Source organism: Dendrobates tinctorius, unplaced genomic scaffold, assembly GCF_039654945.1.
Source record: "Dendrobates tinctorius isolate UK_male_01 unplaced genomic scaffold, ASM3965494v1 ptg000003l, whole genome shotgun sequence".
Taxonomy (NCBI): domain Eukaryota; kingdom Metazoa; phylum Chordata; class Amphibia; order Anura; family Dendrobatidae; genus Dendrobates; species Dendrobates tinctorius.
The window spans coordinates 75,536,757-75,557,048 of record NW_027361671.1 but is presented as its reverse complement, the minus strand read 5'-3'; the positions used below and the strand labels follow the sequence as shown (position 1 = coordinate 75,557,048).

The 20,292-nt window shown below is 46.0% G+C and overlaps 1 protein-coding gene across 2 annotated transcripts in view; it reads right to left on the bottom strand.

Annotated features, from left to right (window-relative positions):
* GRAMD2B (GRAM domain containing 2B) overlaps nt 1–10,353 on the bottom strand; it is a 61,596-nt gene extending 51,243 nt beyond the window's left edge. For both annotated transcript variants that reach the window (XM_073557233.1, XM_073557234.1), the window contains exon 1: nt 10,130–10,353. In XM_073557233.1, the coding sequence (XP_073413334.1) occupies nt 10,130–10,209 (80 nt within the window). In that variant the 5' untranslated portion in view covers nt 10,210–10,353. The remainder of the gene's footprint in view (nt 1–10,129) is intronic.
* Nucleotides 10,354–20,292: the final 9,939 nt, after the last annotated feature.

The window sequence follows — 20,292 nt, the reverse complement described above, 5'->3', positions numbered from 1 at the left end:
TGATACTGGGCTCCCCTGCAGTCTGTGTCAGAGGGTGGTCTGTGTCGGGATGGTAATAAATTGTGTTATTTCCAGAAGGACTGATAACACCATAGAAATGATAAGAATAGTAGGCTTCAGTTACCACAACTGTCTACAAAGAAAACTGTTGCTGATCGTAACCAATCACAGCTCATTTTTCATCTTTTAAACAGCTCTGGGACAGCATGGTGAGTTTTGAGTGGTGACTTTTGTGTTTCGACTTTTATGTGGCGAGGTTGGTGTATGTGTGGTGAAATGCGTGTTGAGGGTGGTATATGTGTGGAAGCACATGGTAGGGTGTGGCGCATTTTGTGTGTGTTCATATCCCCGTGTGTAGTGAGTATCTCATGTCAGGGCCCCACCTTAGCAACTGTATGGTATATACTCTTTGGCACCATCGCTCTTATTCTTTAAGTCCCCCTTGTTCACACCTGACAGCTGTCAAATTGCCTCCAACACTTTTCCTTTCACTTTTTCCCTATGTAGATAGGGGCAAAATTGTTTGGTGAATTGGAACACGCGGGGTTAAAGTTTCGCTCACAACATAGCCTAGGATGCTCTCGGGGTCCAGACGTGTGACTGTGCCAAGTTTTGTGGCTGTAGCTGCGACGGTGCGGATGCCAATCCCAGACATACACACCCACATTGAGCTTCATATATTAGATACTGGTTTCTACCTACGGAAGGTAGCCCAAATAAGTGTAATCAATGACCAGTGATGGGTGCCCAATGTTGACAGCTTACTGCATAATGTCTTTTTTTTTTTTTTTTTTTAGTTAACAGTAAAACATAAGCTTACTTTTGTAGCTGCAGGTAGCCAGGACATTGTGCACATCATTTTTAGTAAATGCTATGGAAAGGTTTCTGGTAGAGATGAACAAAATAATTTACAGGACTCGGTTCCAGCAGTCACATCTGTAGCCTGTGACTGCCAGACCAGCGCCATCTTCCTATCTGTTGGCAATCAGCAACTCTCCTGACTAGTAGGTCTGGTGCTAGGTTAGGAGTGCAAAAATCAGAAGAGCCAGGGATCTTTTCACTAGCAGTTCACGGGGCTGTGGTTCAACAGGCACGGACTACCCACATGGCCACTGGACAATGGTCCTCTGAATCATTTTGTTTCTCTCTATTTTCTGGAGGGATGTGAAATACAGCAGTAATCACAGGCATTTCATTACCAGATATGATCACATTCATGGCCAACTGTGTCAGTTAGCAAAAAAATGTATGTTAATTTTTACGTAACTGAAACCTTTTACAAGTTTAAGTTTCCCTTCTCAAACACCCCTTCATTTCCCTAGAAAAAAAATAAAATGGAAAAAAATCCCATCGCAATGATCTGTTTATACTTTGTTCTCCCTTGATACTGTATGTTTTCTAGCTGTCCTGATGTTATCAGCAGAAGTATGCGCACTTATTCGCTATTCCAGTTTAAAGGATAGTTCCCTCTCTTAGTCCAGATGACGAATGCATGGTGTCGCTGTACTCACGGCACCGGGAACATATGTAAAGTTTGCCCTGAAGCTCATGTGATGGCTCCTTTTGGCTGTGTATTATGGCACATTCACACAAGTAGTTTTAACACCACATCATGTCACACATAGGTCAGACCGTAAGGTCGTTATGTTGTGCCAGGCCTACCAATCAGGACGCCTGAAGGTAGGAGAAGGTTCGCAGGGTCTGGTGGCCATGGATTACAGACTTGGCCGCTTGACCATAGTCCTGAAAAATCTTTTTGCTCGAATATAGTAATGTTCAGTTTATCAGTAAATGTCAGCCAAAGTGAGGATTGGTTCTTAGACATTAGAAACTATCTTTGACAGATATGAATGTTTCACTCTATAGGCTCCATTCCTGGTTTTGATGCTCAAAATCTGATGCAAAATTGCCACCCCAACACAGATGTGTGAATAACGCCTTATTTGCAGCAGAGCACGAACGACCATCTGAACTACTATACCAGATTTTTTATTTTTTTCCTGAGAAGAAAATAAAGTACACATTTGCTAGTATTTTCCCTAGTAATATATGGGTGGCCCTGAGAATGTTATCTGCAGCCTGTAGGACACCAAAGCTCCATAGACGTCCACAATACAACATATCAAGGAGCGCACCCCTGCACTTTAATGATTTCATGCCAAAGCACAGATGGTCAGACTTCAGTGCGTCATAGTGGAGGCAACTCTTTGCCATGCTACTGGATTGCTGGTGGTAAGTAAATATGAAGGGGATGATTTTTTTTTTTTTTTTTTTTAACCTCTTCCCCGATATGTATCGTACAAGTGACTTGCCGCAAACCACATGCAAGTTGGCTCACAAGCAGATCTTATCTAGACTTATTTTAAGTAGGTGGCTCCCTTCTTAAACCTCATCAGCACCCCCAAGTCATCATGGCATCCCAAGGCAAAGCAATGGCCTTCAGAGGTCAACCAGTTATGGTGTCCTATAAAGCTCTGCAATAACTTGGGTCTAGGAGTATGCTCACGAGTGGCTTTTTTATGCAAATTTCCAGCTGCGTTTTACATTACCAGCAAAGTCTATGAGCTTTCAGAAATTTCATGCACACAGCTTGTTTTTTTGTAGTCAGTATTTTGTGCGTTGCTTGGTTTTTGCAGAATCAAGCATTTCATGTTCTGCGATTTTCATCCATTGAGAGTAATGGATAGTGAAAAAACATAAGTATCCAGTTATGCTGCTTTTTTTTTGTCAAAACCTTATGAAGTAGTATATCACTTTTTTGTCACCAAGGCTGGTTTCACATTAGCGTTTTTTTGCACAGCGCATCGTGCGCATGCGTCATGCGCACCCATGTTTAACATGGGGGGGTGCATGGTCTTGTGTTTGCACACGATCGTATGCGTTTTCGTGCGCATGGTTTTTTTTAAGGTGTGCCAGATGCAACCTGTTGCATTTTTAGGTCCGTCCAATGGCGTCAAAAAACGCCTGCGCACGCCTGCGTCAAAAACGCATGCGTTTTAAGAGTTAACATGACTAGAAAGTGGTTAAAATGCATACACCTAAAAAACGCAAACGCATGATGTGTTTTTTTGCTTGCGTTTCTATTGCGCACGAAGCACTGCGCTAAAAGACGCTAACGTGAAAGTAGCCTAAACTTTATCAGCATGCACAGGAGACAAATGTAGCATGACAAAAAAAAGCAGCAAAAATGCACACAAGAAAAGTGCAAGAAAAAAAATTAAGCAAAACCTGCTTTTTTGCTACAAAAGACACCATGTGTGAACATATCCCAACTGGCAAAGAATCAGTGTAAAACTGTCAGATCTAATTTCCTGCAATCCAGAAAGATATCAAGATCATTATCAGGATATTAGATCATCAATCAGGCAAGTAAGAGTCCCACATGGGAACTAAGGGAACAAAAAATTGTAAACATTTAAAAAATTCAAAATGAAGTGTGGAATAATATTGTGTGACTAAACGCAGTATTGCATAAAAACAAAATTAGAAAAAATAAAAAGACATATTTGGTGTCGCAGTCTCTGGAATCAAACCTATAACATTTAAACAAAAAATGGTGTAATGTGTAGCTTTTTCATTATACTGACAAATAAACGTTATTTAAAAAAAATGCTAAAGCGTCAGAGAAAAAAATTCAATCACTGAAACCATCTTGTCCTGCAAGTAAAGTGGCCCATTGACGGTAATTTTTTTTTTTTTTTTGTAGGAGGCTCATTTACCAGGCAGAGCTCGAGACCCCTGGTAGGAGGTGTGAGGATGCACAGTTGAGACATTTTCAATATGATGTTGGATCATTCAAATAATTGGATCTATGAATTTATGGTTCCGTTTTATGAAACAGTTAGGGAATGAGCAGAAATTAAGGATTTGGGGGCTGAAATTTCTGCTATGTAGACCAGCCGTGTTTTTGCATGCGTTTGGTGACGATTTTTCCCCCAACTCATTAATGGGTAAAAACTGCAGCAAAAAAATAGCTGAAAAAAAAAAATCACAGTCTGCAGATGTAAAACTGCATGTTAAAAATAAGCAACATGTGCATGAGACCAAGATTCTCATTCACTTTGCTGGCATTAGGAAACCCTTCATTCTTTGTGACAAATCTGCAATGTGTGCACAGGCCCTTATGGTTTAGCTGTCTACATAGATTTTAGTTATAGGAAATTGATCGCTTCTACTCTGCGCAGCAATACCACAGAGCATTGTTGTAAAAGTCACTGTCAGCCAGAGGCTGGATATCAGAGTACACCACAAGGCAGGCAGGGGGATGTTCAGCTCGGCCCCGGCTGTCATCGCAACCCATCATTTCCCTGCTATTGTAAGGAAGACAATGGCCGCCCAAACTGACGTCCGGGACAGATCAGGGAACTAAATTGCAGCTATCAGAGTTTGAAATGTAATAAGTTAATAGCAGCCATCGGCGGGAAGGTCGATAGCGTATGTCAGCAGCAGATGTCAGCTGTATAATATAGCTGTCATCTGCCCTGTGTGGGGCAAGATCTGCTTGAGTCCACTCCAAACTCTGACACTCGACGACAGATACACCCATCAATGGGGGGGTTAAGGTAAACACTAACGCAACTGTGCAAGGAATCAGTCATACGAAAAAAAACGCACTACTTAACCCAGGTTTGTACTTTTTATTTTTATTAGGATTTGTATTAAAAACTAAATTATTAAGCTTGCAGTTTCCACACAGGCCACGAGGCATATTCTAGATTCATACTTTGTCCTCTCAGAAAGCGATTTCAGTAGGCCAATCACGGAGCATCTTTCATTTCACCAGAGCTGTTTAAAAAATAGCTGCGACGTGATTGGTTGCTATGAGCAACAGCATGTGTGTGTGTGTGTCAGCCAAGCTCACTCCACATAGATGCTTAGTGATTGGTGCTTTCATTTCACCACAGCTGTTTAAAATATGCTGAGATGTCACATGTGACTGGTTGCTATGAGCAACAGTTTTCCCACTCCAGAAAACCCCTCAGCAGACACTGACATGGTGAGAGAAATCTAGCATCCCTGGGAACATAAGCTCCCAGCCATTGTCTGCCCCGCAGAAAGGAGCAAAGAGCACGACAGAAATGAATCCCCCCCTCCCATGCCCATATACACATCACACATCCTCCATCCAATAGGCACATCTTCCCTCTTAAAGGGATCATTGGTATGGAAGTTAGGGCAAATCCATCCAGCGTTTTGGTACTGACCCCAGGCCTCTCTTAAAGGGATCCCTGGTATGGAAGTTAGGGCAAATCCCTCAGTGCTCTGATTCTCACCCCAGGGTTCTATTAACAGGGTCATTGGTATGGAAGTCAGGGCAAATCCACTCAGCGCTCTGATTCTGACCCCAAGCCCCTCTTAAAGGGATTCCCGATATGGAAGTGAGGGCAAATCCACTCTGCACTTTAGTACAGACCCCAGGCCTCTCTTAAAGGGATCTCCGGTATGGAAGTTAGGGTAAATCCCTCAGCACTCTGATTCGCATCCCAGGCTTCTATTAAAGAGATCCCTGGTATGAAAGTTAGGGCTATTCCACTCAGCACTCTGGTTCTGACCCCAGGCTGACAGGATGATGTGGGACATCAGGGGTAGTAGTCCAGCGGCTGTGACGGGATGATGTGGGATATTAGGGATGGTAGTCCGGCGACTGTGACGGGATGATGTGGGATATTAGGGGAAGTTGTCCGGTGGCTATGGCTGATGGGATGATGTGGGATATTAGGGGTAGTAGTCCGGTGGCTTTGACGGGATGATGTGGGATATTAGGGGTAGTAGTCCGGTGGCTTTGACGGGATGATGTAGGATATTAGGGGTAGTAGTCCGGTAGCTGTGACAGGATGATGTGGGATATTAGGGGTAGTAGTCCGGTACCTGTGACAGGATGATGTGGGATATTCGAGGTTGTAGTCCAGTGGCTCTGGCTGATGGGACGATGTGGGATATTAGGGGTAGTAGCCGGTAACTCCGGCTGACGGGACGATGTGGGATATTAGGGGTAGTAGTCCGGTAACTCCGGCTGATGGGATGATGTGGGATATTACAGTGAATGTGGCATGGGCGGGGCTATACACACACACACACACACACACACACACACACACTATAATTTGTTTTAACTAACCGTAGTTAGTTACTATGCCCAGGCAGCGCCGGGCTTTTCAGCTAGTGACTAATAAGCAGAATCACCAATCACAACAGATAATGTAACCATTGACACTGCCTCCTATTCACAGGCTCATTATAGATGTGTCCATACGAAAGACAGCCATCTTTCCTACTGAAACATTTAATAAGCATGCGATTAGGTCATTGTGAAGGGCAGGTTCACCTGTGACATCACTGCAATTCCTAAATTCTGAATTATCAGCTGTGAATAGAAGTGTTACGTGTCCTTATAATCCTGCCTCTGCTGATAAGGAGTCTGCTGAAATCTCTTCCTCAGAGGCCAGGAAGTATGAATCTAGAAAAGTCTCAGTAACAAGTGGGAAAATTGCAAGATTACAATTTCAGCTTTTAATACAGAACATGATATGGAAAAATGTAATTAAATAAATTATATAGCAATCTTGATTTAAGCAGGTAATTAAATGAGGACATTCCCTTTACGATAATTTTTCTATCAGTTCTAATTTATAAATTCAATAATTTACCAATAGATATTCATATGAGAGAACATTGGAAATCAATTACTGCATCCTTATGCACACATCTGTATTATAAATCCATCAACTTATGGTCGACTGGCTCCTGGTTCCCGCCTTAAACAGGCAGATACGACCACAAATAACATCCGAAAGGGGACATAGCAACTCTGTTGGCATCATTAAAGTCAAGTGCCCCCATCAGCACTTACGCCTGAATACAGTTTTCCAGAGCTTCAGAGATAAGCCCCAACAGAGCCACTGACCTAAGGGTAACATGCGATATGAACATACAGCAGCTTTAGACGGCCAAACGATGCTGTGGCCGATCCTTCAGCCAGCAGCAATCTGTCCCATACAAAAGGAGCAGTCGTTTGTACGGTATTCCTACAGAATGTAGGACCGCTAGGCGGATTATCTCCGTGGGAACAAAAAGGATCACCAGTCAGAAGTCAAATATGCCAGATCCTTATCTCCCACGACAATCACTTGCCTGGGGCGCCATACACATGAGAACGTCGTCTGAACCTGTCTGTCGGTTTGTCCATGATTAGTCTGATGTGTATGAGGGGCTTAACACATCTCTTTGCCATATCAGAACATCATTTTGCCTTTATGTTTGCTTTAAATACCATTGCGAGCACAGAAGCGTACAGACTAATATTACACCTACAAAACAGTCACCTTTAAAGTATGTAAAGCGCCCAGTGACACAATATTATCTACACGTTAAATGGAAGATATCAGCTCAGCAAGTCATCAAATATCTGTAGACAGTAACGACAAATCTCAACACCCTGACCTCAATTCCTAACTAGACGTTCTAATCCACCGGTGTGACCCTGAATACGCACACAACACTTAACATCTAGCATCCAAAATCATTCCCACCAACTACGCGTCAGGACCTCATCCGATACTTCAAGTTCTACAGTGAACCTGATCGTAGATTTGTGGCCCCAACCATGGGCAGCAGGGAATGGACAGCGCTATTACAGCAGTCTATGTTCTGCTCTGAAAAACACTGAAGTGTTTCACAGTAAACATATTTGGATTAGCTGTCCGTGAACCATGCTCCCCCGAGTGCCAACACCAAGAGGCAGATCTCCAGCGGCTTCTCCCCACCCTACGCCACTTGAGCGACAGGTCCATCCACTTGTATGTGCACAAGTCCGTTTTTACTGTCAGTGTGTCATCAGTATTTTTCATGGATGGCTAAAGAAATAAGTTAGAAAGTGTCTCCAATACTTTGCAACGCCTGTGTGCTGTGCGTGTTTTTCAAGAACCCATAGACTTGTATTGGCCCTTGTCACCTGTGCTACCGGGAAAAAAAAAACCTGACATGTCTGCGTTTTACACGGTCCATGAAAAACACGTGAACAGGCCTATAGATTAAATTGGGTACGTGTTGTGGTGTCAGGTTTTTTTTTCACCGATACATATACTGGAGAGGCAGGCGAGAAACAGTCGGAGGCCAGCGTCTTGAGCTTACTACCGATGCTATATGGTCGCGGTCAGCTTTTGATGGCATATATTTTTCTGACTGGCTGAAATAATGGAGCTAGTGTCCAACTGAGGCTGCAAGTAGCTCAGGATGAATTAAATATATGTATCTCCACAATATTTAAATCACTGAGTGCATATGACCCCCTTCAAGCCACCCTAAAATACAGACTATCCACGCACACTCAAAGACCCATAATTCAATATTCTCACGGGACCCCAAGAGACTCCAGGCCCTCTTATATCCCACTCCCAAAAACAGGGATCAGCAATAAAAAATAAATGTATACAGCTCCAGACTGGATTCCACACTACCCACTCACAGCCCTCATACACAGGCTTCTCTGGGTTCATCCTCAGAAATCCCCCAGAGATTGGAGGAAAGAGAAGATACAGGGAAAAGTCCGGGTCGTGTCACCCAGGAAATTAGCTGGCTCTTCTGGAAGATTTCCCCTGGAAGGTCAGACTGTCAATCCATAAAAATAAGAAATTGTGGTAAATGCAAAAGTTAGTCATAGAGGTGGTAACCTCCGCTGCTACCCAGCAAGTATCACAGGGACCCTATGGGTCCATATTCCTGGGTGTATCCCTGAAGACTATGGACCAGGCGATATCACTTGCCAGATTGGGCAGTCAGGTCAGTTACCTGGATGACTGCCTACAAGAAGATCAGAGTAATAAAATAACTTACCCCCCACAAACAAAATAAAACAAATTATAAATGCACATTACAAAGTCAGAAGAGAAGAAGCTGCCGGAGCTGAAAGTGACACCTCCATCACTGACATAGTGCCAGTCCTGGGCAGTGTGGGAACAAGTCGCAGCCTGCGCCGCACAGAGCGCCCGTCCTGGGCACAAGTCGCAGCCTGCGCCGCACAGAGCGCCCGTCCTGGGCACAAGTCGCAGCCTGCGCCGCACAGAGCGCCCGTCCTGGGCACAAGTCGCAGCCTGCGCCGCACAGAGCGCCCGTCCTGGGCACAAGTCGCAGCCTGCGCCGCACAGAGCGCCCGTCCTGGGCACAAGTCGCAGCCTGCGCCGCACAGAGCGCCCGTCCTGGGCACAAGTCGCAGCCTGCGCCGCACAGAGCGCCAGACCTGGGCACAAGTCGCAGCCTGCGCCGCACAGAGCGCCAGACCTGGGCACAAGTCGCAGCCTGCGCCGCACAGAGCGCCAGACCTGGGCACAAGTCGCAGCCTGCGCCGCACAGAGCGCCAGACCTGGGCACAAGTCGCAGCCTGCGCCGCACAGAGCGCCAGACCTGGGCACAAGTCGCAGCCTGCGCCGCACAGAGCGCCAGACCTGGGCACAAGTCGCAGCCTGCGCCGCACAGAGCGCCAGACCTGGGCACAAGTCGCAGCCTGCGCCGCACAGAGCGCCAGTCCTGGGCACAAGTCGCAGCGTGCGCCGCACAGAGCGCCAGTCCTGGGCACAAGTCGCAGCGTGCGCCGCACAGAGCGCCAGACCTGGGCACAAGTCGCAGCCTGCGCCGCACAGAGCGCCAGACCTGGGCACAAGTCGCAGCCTGCGCCGCACAGAGCGCCAGACCTGGGCACAAGTCGCAGCCTGCGCCGCACAGAGCGCCAGTCCTGGGCACAAGTCGCAGCCTGCGCCGCACAGAGCGCCAGTCCTGGGCACAAGTCGCAGCCTGCGCCGCACAGAGCGCCAGTCCTGGGCACAAGTCGCAGCCTGCGCCGCACAGAGCGCCAGACCTGGGCACAAGTCGCAGCCTGCGCCGCACAGAGCGCCAGACCTGGGCACAAGTCGCAGCCTGCGCCGCACAGAGCGCCAGTCCTGGGCACAAGTCGCAGCCTGCGCCGCACAGAGCGCCAGACCTGGGCACAAGTCGCAGCCTGCGCCGCACAGAGCGCCAGACCTGGGCACAAGTCGCAGCCTGCGCCGCACAGAGCGCCAGTCCTGGGCACAAGTCGCAGCCTGCACCGCACAGAGCGCCAGTCCTGGGCACAAGTCATACCGAGTACTGCACTTACAGCAATGACGGCACCTTGGGCTCGTTCTTCTGCTTCTTGGCCTCTTCTGGCTCACACAAGGGCTCGGTCACGACCACCATTTCCCCGGCGGGCCGCTCCTCCTCGGTTTCCCCCTCGCTGAGCTGCACAGATCCGGGGCTTCGGCGCACACACAGCCCCACATCCAGCAGTAACACCCGGCCGGCCGCTGAGGTGAACTGGTCGGACCGGTCTCCGCGGCAGCTAATAATTGTCAGCTGCCGACATTGGCTTCTTCCTATGTAAAGCAGCTGATTTTAATTTACCAAAACAAACAAACAGCCGCTGTATAGGAGGCAAAGCGCGGTCCAGCGGCCACAGCCACGTGTGCGGGCACCGGGGTGAATTATTCACCAGGAAGCTGAGGGGAACACAATGGAGCCATGTAAGGTTTCAGGAGCAGATCCTAGTTTTACCTGTGACCCTGAGGATGGGTTACAGGGCTCAGAGCCGCCTGGGGAAGTGGTGGGGACCATTTAGGGCGCATGTTTAGGTTGGTCTGCTCCAAAACCCGCAAGGAAAGCGCCCAAAATGCTCAAACGTATAGATGGCCCTACTTCTATTAGTGAGGAGCGAACATGGTCGGATAAGGTGTTATCTCAGCATGCTCAGGTGCTAACCGAGTGTCTTCCGCGTGCTCGAATGATCTGAGTCCCGCGGCTCTTCGCCGGCCCAACATCTGGCGGCCTGTTCGTTGGGGAATCCCTGGTGTTGCGGCTGTCGGTCCCTCTGTTTGCACCTGAGCGTGCCCTGATAACGATCCAAGCATCTCCGCTCATCACTAATTTCTATGTAAAAATGACCTGCTGTTCACATGTTCAGGCTTTTGGCCGTCTTCAGGATTCCAGTGATGCCAAGCTGGTAAAAGACTTGAGACCGTCCTTCTGCTCTGTACTTTACTATCAATGCGAGAAGTGAAAAGATCCCGGACGGCTGAGGGTTCTGCCAGTGTTATTTGACTTGAAAAAACACTTCGCTGTTTCTTCCTTGTTGAATGGCGTAAAAATAGTCTGGGAAATGCCATTCAAAAAAAAAAAGGTGCAGGTAGTTGAAAAAGCACTCCGGAAATTACCAAAAATAATAATAGCTGGTGATGCCTGAAGCTGCTTCTTCTCTAAAAATTTGGCGAGTTTGCCTGCCTGAAAAAGTCGTTGTGTGCACATGCCCTTAGCTGCTTTGGTGCTATGTGTCTTTATTATACTGCAATATTGTAAATGATATCACTATTTTATATTTTGCCTGTTAATACAATACAATCACAATTTACTGTGATTTAGGGGGTGAGTCTTCATTGTGAGGAAGGGGTCACACATAGGGCTCATACTCGCATACGAGAAACTCAGAAGAGTCTCACGTCAATACCCGGCACTGCCGCTGGCACTCGGGAGTGAAGCACTCAGCTGCGTAGAAACACATGTAGCTGAACGCTCCGCTCCCGAGTGCCGGATATTGACGTGCGAAACTTGTCTGAGTTTCTCGCATGTGAGTATGAGCCTAAAAGGTGGTTTTGGTGCGTGGGTTTTTTTGGTGTGGAATCAACCAAAAGTCATTAATTCAATGCTAGACCAGGTGTATATCATGTAGATTTAAGTTAATAGGAACCTGTTATCAGGCTTTTCCCATTGTAAAGTTCAGCAAACACCTGTAAGTAGAGTTGAGCAACTTTGGTCGGATCGGGTTTCATGAAACAAAATTTGTTTCAGATGAAACTGGTCCGACTAGGGCAAAAAAATGTCGGAGTTTTGTCCGAAACCCGACCCCAATGCAAGTCAATGGGAAATAAGTCGGCATTGAGCGGATGACATTCATCCACTCAATGCCGACTTTTATTTCCCATTGACTTGCATTGGGGTCGGGTTTCGGACAAAACTCCGACTTTTACTGCCCTAGTCGGACCAGTTTCATCCGACTCAAATTTTGTTTCATGAAACCCGATCCGACCAAAGTCGCTCAACTCTACTTGTAAGCCCTCTCTTGCATACTAAAATGCTGTTCCCTATGCAAGACACAAAAAAAGACCTTTCATTATACGCGCAGCTGGTCTGGTCGGTTAGGGGTCACTGGTAGAGTTGAGCGAAACAGGTCGGTCAGATTCAAAAGTCGCCGAATTTCGCCAAAGTCGGGTTTCATGAAACGAAACCCGACCACAGTGTGAAGTTAGCCATGCAGTCGGCGACCCCAGCGTCAAAGTCAGGTTTTGCCGAATGCTTGCACGTGACTTTTTTCAGCCAATGAGAGAAGCGTAGCTGGAGTGGGAGAGGGAGAAGAGAGAGAGAGATGTTGCCGCCTCTGGGGTTAAAATTCATGCCAGGTGTGTTTACAGTCCTCCACTCACTGCCGACTTTTCTCCCCAATGACTTGCATTGGGTTTCGTGTTTCACGACTTTTCCCTGTAGTCGGCCGATTTCGTTCGACTCCACTTTTAAGAAAGTCTGGTTTCATGAAACCCGACTCGACCCTAAAAAAGGCAAAGTTGCTCATCTCTAGTTACTAGTCTTCATCCGGTGCCTCCTCTCCTTTTATGATCACCATCTTCTTTTCCTGCTTCATGTGGCTGATGCGTCCTATGCCCCCCATTGCGCTCATGTGCAGGAGCATTTCTGTGTGCCTTGCCAAGGGTAGAGCAAAGTACTGTAGTGAGCATTTGCCAGCTTTACCTACCGGTTATCGGCTTTCTTTAGCGCACACAGCTGTTCACCTGTAAAATCCCACTGACAATCACTGACAGCGGGATTTACCATGCGCCAGCTGGAAGCATGTCACAAATCCCACTATACTACTAACTGCTTTTCTATTTTTTTTTTTTTTTCATTTCCTTTTTTATGCATAATAGAATATTCAAACACAGCATCATCAGGGGAAGAGACTGTGGTCACTGGTGCAGCCCCCGTTCCCTCCCTGAAACAAAGCATTATCAGTGACCTTTGTTTCAGGGGTTGTGCTATTCTTTGCTTAATGTGCACTGTGCACAATGACAGCGTGGTGTCAGAATACCCAGCGTGCAGAGACCAGCAATGCCTCTGCAAGTGACGTCACTTGCGGAGACGGCGCTGGTCTCAGCACACCGTGTATTCTGACAATGTACTATGTTGCTGGCTTGTTACTGAAGATCTGAGCTGGCAACAGAGAGAGCACTGTCATTGTGCACAGTGCGCAGGGAATAGCACAGCCACTGAAACTAAGGTCACTGATGACACTCCATTACTTAATACAGAGATCGCAGGATCCATCCATTTTTTGTACCTCCATTACTTAATAGGTGCAGAAAATCTGCCATGTAAAAAATGCACTAATACTCCTTGTGGGATCTTAGCCGTAATATACATTATTTTAATTGTTATAACCTGGAAAAAAAAATTTGACCGGGTGAGAATCTAATTTTTTAACAGCTAAAATACATAATGAAACTGTCACACAGCTGCAGAAATAAAATGGCTTCTGGCGTGCGGAGGTGAAAAGATTAGATGCTTCCTGAAGGCCGAAATAAGCTATATTTAATAGGGTTAATTGGTTAAAACAATGTAAACTATCTTTATTTTGATAGGTTTGTAAATTTTCACTGTCTCGCAAATAAAAAAAAAAGATAAAGGAGAGGAAGAAATTGGTCAGAGGTTTCCATCTTTTTAGCTCCACTTCTTCCCAGTGTGCCATAAGTACAATCCTCTTAATTTACTTTTTGAGATACCACAATAATAATTGAAGTTTTTATGAAGCAAGACAGATATCTCTCTCAACCCCACCCCCATGAACTATAATTTACTATTGCTTGCAATGGCCCACCACGTATGGAAGTATTTTAGACCCCTAATAGGCTGGCTGTGAATCTTAAGGCCCGTCACACTAAGCGAGATCGCTAGCAATATCGCTATAACGTCACCGGTTTTGTGACGCAGCAGCGATATTGCTAGCGATATCGCCTAGTGTGACAGGTAAGTAGCGACCCCCATCCCCAGCGATGTCACTGGTGAGATCTGCCTGTTTGGCAGCTCACTAGCGATGCACCAGCGATCCTGACCAGGTCATATCGTTGTTGGGATCGCTGGTGCATCGCTAAGTGACAGTACCTTTACAGAAACAGATATAATTACATTGCCATACTGAACAGTGTATCATATGAGCGATCAGACTATTTAAGTACCCTGCTGAGAAAATAGTTTTTTTTTTTTTTTGTGAAGAAAAATGAGGCGGTTATTTTGGCTATCAAAGTGAGGTTGTAACAAATAGAATTACAAAAAAGGCCACAAATCAGTAACCTAGCCTGATAGCTAACATACATTTTATTGCATTTCTTAAGACTGACTGCTGTGGGAAAATCCCAACCTTGCACAAGTGTGCCTCAGTTTGTATCCATGGAAAATTTACCAAGGTGTTGGCAAATTGCAAAACCTCTTCCAGTGTCGCCATGACTCTTTTGTGATGTTATCATGACAAGTGGGTGTTGTCTTGGATACCTGTCCATAATCAGATCTTGCTTTGCTAGTGTCACATCCATGCCTGTGCCTCTCCCCCTGCTGGTATGTCATGGGGTGGCTCTACACCAGGGGTCTCAAACATGCTCCGCTGGCCACATCCGGCCCCTGAGGTTGCTTCATGTGGTCCGCAGGCATTGTAGACCCCTTGGCGAATCCTATCCAGTCCAGGAGCCTCCAACAGCAGAGTTTTATTTCAGCTGTGCATCCTTAGACACCCATTCAATTGAAATGTATTGCAGCGCAGAGACTCTACACAGCAATACCTATGCCTGCCGCTGGCCTATCGGCAGCGTGGCGGCGTATGATATCACTGTCATGCACCAGCATGTAGATGTCAGCTGCTGGCCTCTGATTGGTATATAAAACAAAACCACTTGGAACACAAAAGTTTTAACCCCAATGGAGTCAAACACCCTGTAGTAATGACTGAAAGAGGGGCGAAAATGGACACTCCTAAATAGCATATTCAACATGAAAAAATGGAGTACAAGTCCAATATTGAAAATAGATATCAAATTTATTACATGTATAGTTACAGGATCAGGTAATATAGGCTGCTTTAGTCCTGAAAAAGAAATAACTATGTATAGAAAGCTTAGTGCTTTTGTTAATAATGGGCCATAAAATAGGGACTCAACAGTGAAGGGAGATCATAAACAGGTACGCATCCTGAAAACATACCCCTATTTATCCCATGCAATAGTGCTTACCCATTTTAAACTCCGTCAGGACACTGCAGCGCCGTCACCGACGCCCGTTTTGCCTCTTTTTCAAGGTGCGGTGATGTGTTGTGTGAGGGGCTATGGTTAAATACCCTGTCCGCAGGTGCCCCACTTGATTGGCGCATGTGTCTGGTCCCATGCCTCGGAAGTTGCATTGCTTCCGGCGACCAATATGGCACCACGTGTCAGAGAACGTCGCAGTGACGTCACTGGCACGCAAGCGTCTCACAAACCGCGCCTAATCAATGCACCAAGGGCACAGACCGCAGACATGCGCACTGGAGCCTAAATTCCTGCAATACGACCGGATGAAGGGAACAAAGAGTGCAAATAGTGGCATATAATGCAGTTATATATGTTAAAGTGTATATTACACCGAAATAATGTAAATTGTGCCTAACAAGTGCATACTTTGTGGTACAGATAGTGATCTATAAATACAGCATAAAAATCTATTCCATATTATAATACTTCATCACAACATTATAAAAGAGTATGTGTATATGAAGAACGGCACAGTGGGGGATTGGGACATATCGACAATATGGAGACCTGGATGGGGACATAACTACAATATGAGGATATGGATGGGGACATATCTACAATATGGGGACTGGATGGGGACATATCTAAAATATGAGGACCTGGATAGGGACAGATCTAAATATTGAGACCTGGATGGGGGCATATCTAAACTATGGGGACCTGATTGGGGCCATAACTGCAATATGGGGACCTGGATGGGGACACATCTACAATATGGGGACCTGAATGGGGCCATAACTACAATATGGGGACATAACTACAATATGAGGACCTGGATGGGACATGTCTAAACATGGGGACCTGGATATAGTGACATGACTACAATATGAGAATCAGGATGGGGACATAACTAAAATATGGGGACCTGGAAGTGGGGACATGAATATGGGGAAATATCTACAATATGAGGACCTAAATCGGGACACATCTAAATATGGAGACGTGAGTGGGGCCATAACTACAATATGGAGACATAACTACAATATAAGAACCTGGATGGAGACATATCTACAATATGGGGACCTGAATGGGGACGCTGGGTGAGAAGGAGACAACAGTTGGTGCAATAGTAAGAAAATGGAAGAAATACAAAATGACTGTCAATCGACAAAAGATCTGGGGCGCCATGCAAAATCTCACCTCGTGGGGTATCCATGATCATGAGGAAGGTGAGAGATCAGCCTAAATGTGAGGAACTTGCTAATGATCTCAAGGCAGATGGGACCACAGTTACCAAGAAAACCGTTGGTAACACATTGCGCTGTAAAGGTTTAAAATCTTGCACTGCCCGTATGGTCCCCCTGCTCAAGAAAGCACATGTGCAGGCCCATCAGAAGTTTGCCAATGAACACCTAGATGATTCTGTGTGTAATTAGGAGAAGGTGCTGTGGTCAGATGAGACAAAAATTGAGGTCTTTGGCATTAACGCAACTCGCCGTGTTTGGAGGAAGAGAAATGCTGCGTATGACCCAAAGAACACCATCCCTACTGTCAAGCATGGCGGTGAAAACATGTTTTGGGGGTGTTTCTCTGCAAAGGGTACAGGACTGCTTCACCGCATCAATGGGAGAATGGATGGATTCATGTACCGTAAAATCCTGAGTGACAACCTCCTTACCTCCTTCCCTCCTCCAGGACATTAAAAATGGGTCATAGCTGGGTCTTCCAGCAAGACAATGACCCAAAATATACAGCCAAGGCAACAAAGGAGTGGCTCAAAAAGAAGCACTTTAAGGCTACGGAGTGGACTAGGAAGTCTCCAGACCTTAATCCCAAAATGTAAACGATTTAGAGATGATTTGCAAAGGAGAGTGGACCAAAATTGCTCCTGACATGTGCGCAAACCTCATCATCAACTACAAAAAAAGTCTGCTGTGCTTGCTAACAATGGTTTTGCCACCAAATATTAAGTCTTGTTTGCCAGAGGGATAAAATACTTATTTCTTATTGCAAAATGCAAATACATTTATATTATTTATACAATGTGATTTTCTGTATTATATTTTTAATATTCTATCTGTTAGGAACGGCGGAACGCACTAAATAAAAATAAATAATAAAGTGCGTTCGCTGCTCAGGGTCCACCGTGCAGTAGGTGTTACACCGCTGCTAGGAAATGACAGACAAGCAATATGGCAGTATAATGCGCACGGGTTCAACTTCACCTGAAGTGCGCAAAGCGGGCTCTGTTCACACACAGAGGCGCCGCAACATAAACATACAAAAACGCTGAGCCTGTTAGTGTCACAGACCACAGGGAAATGCACACACGGTATCTGGTCACAGTAGCAGGACCCAAGTCAGAGGAGCTGCATCCGACTAGACCTGCCATGTGTGCAGCGTCGCTACTGTGGACGCCAAGGAGGGCTGCAACTGCAGCGTGGCGTAGGACACAGCCGCTAGTCGACAATGCTAGGAAGCAGGCGCAATGTCGGATGCTAGAGTAGAGGTGTGGTGTGCACAGTGGCCTAAGGCTTGCCACTGACTGGCACTGACTGCTGCACTAATTCCGTATCCACATGCGTAATATCAGAGGAAAGGGGTTTCAAATAAGTCAGTCACCAGAGTCATACATCCGTCACCATTCACACATTTAGCTTGAAAAGTCTATACTAGCGCATGGCCGAGCGGTCATGCGCGCTTTTTATAGCCGTGCGGGACCTTTCAGATCTCCGAGATGGACCAATGAGATCTGGAGCAGGACCTGGGCACATGACTCCCGATCTCCAATGGGAGAACGTCTCGTGAGCATGCCCAGTAGGAATACAGAGGAACTTAGTCTCTGGAGCGGTCTGCTGCAAAGTAATCTTCTCTGCAGTAGATAAACAGCAGGAGACCACAGAATGTGAGGCTCTGGTTTCCTGCAGAGCAGACGCAGAAACCTGACGCCTAACATCTATCTCTCAATGTTAAAATTAATCTACCCTTAAAATTATAGACTGTTCACGTCTGTCAGTGGGCATATTTTCAAAATCAGCAAGGGTCTAGAAATCTGATCTGCAGGTTAAATCTCTAAATTAGGCCTTACACAAAGAAAGTTGTTCACAGTTGAGGGACAGCCTAGCTGATGTGATCCATTTCATATTCCTCAGGGAACAGAATACCAGACTGCAAAGTTTAGATATTTCTGTAAGTTTCTCCTTTTATTTTTTATAACCGTTTTGATAATTGTATATCACTTGTTGTTTTCATATTTTTATATTCTTTTATTGTAAGCACTGTACCGTTTCTACTAAAGATTAAGGCTATGTGCACACGTTCGGAATTCCCGTGAATTTTATGCACTTTTGCCGCATTTTTTCTCTGCAAAAACGCATAAAATAAGCAACCCATTGTATTCAATGACATTCCGCACAAGCTGTGCTAATGCTGCCTATTTTTCCGCGGCGGAATCGCATCACAGAAAAGTACGCAGCATGCTCATTCTTTTGTGGAATCGCGAGAATTCCGCACACATAGGAATGCATTGTTCCACTTACTTTCCGCATGTGGTTATGCCCACCATGCGCGAAGTAAGTGGAAAATGCGCGGATGGTACCCACGGTCTGGAGGAGATGAGACTGTCATCCAAGCCCTGGGTACCATATCCCTGTAAAAAATAGAATTAAAATAAAAAATCGTGATATTCTCACCTTCCGGTGTCCCCCGCAGCATCCCCAGCCTCAGCGATGCTCCCGGCAAGTCCCGTTCCCCAGATGACCCCAGATGCCGTAGCGGTCTCGCGAGATGCTACGGCATCTGGGGTCATTGTCGCAAGGCATCGCTGGGAACGGGACTTGCCGGGAGCATCGCTGAGGCCTGGGGATGCTGCGGGGGACACCGGAAGGTGAGAATATCATGATTTTTTTATTTTTAACATTATATATTTTTACTACTGATGCTACATAGGCAGCCTCAATAGTAAAAAGTTGGTCACACTTGTAAAGCACTATGTTTCACAAGTGTGACCAACCTGTCAATCAGTTTTCCAAGCGATGCTACAGATCGATTTCTCGTGTATTTCCCATGGCAGGGAGTTGTGGAATTGCAGCGGAAATTTCCGCAGCAATTCCGCACATGTGCACATAGCCTAAAACTTTAATAAGTTTGAACCTTGTATGTTCTAAAATAATCCATAGCCTTAGAGTGTGTGATCATGCTGATTGGCAGACACTAGCAGTAGTACTTCCGGGACTCATCGCCCATATGTTCGGTGAGTGGTAGCAGCGTGTATGAAGCTGGGTGCGTGGTCTGTGTTGGGGTGTGATTTATGCTCCTACTGCAGCATAGGACTGCGGTTGAATTCTGGACTGAGTGATAGGAGTTAGATTAACCCTTGCAGGCGCAACCTCAAGTCACGAGCTGAGAACCTGCGACACCCATCGAACCAGACCGCCCCCCCCGGGTGAGTATAATAAAACTTATTTTTCTTATTTCTCTGGTCGGATCAGGGGCCTAGCCCCAGCATTATAGGATGCTGTAGATAAGCCCTGAAAGGCAGTGGCCGCATCATATATCGGCCAAAACTGCTGACAGGTTCCCTTTAAACAGGCTATTAAATGAGCACCAATTAGCGTTTGCATAGTGCTGCCAGTGAGTTAGAGCTACCTTGTGACTTGGCACTGACACCAGTTGTACAACCATTTTTGCTAGGTGGCACTGCGTCATCAAAGTGCATTGCAAATGAATAGGGTCTTATGAACCTGAAGGTATAAGCAAGTTGCAATAAATCTGACGCTGTTGTACTTGTTGTGACTTGCTTGGTTGCACTACCCTCGGGTTCGCATTGAGACCCCATTCACTAGTATGGCACTGCAGTATACCAGCGACACCTAGCGGCCTAGCGAACTTTACTTGCACAACAGATGTAAATAGTAGCATTTTCCCTCGCGCATAGTGTAAAATAAGAATAGATTAATACAACCAG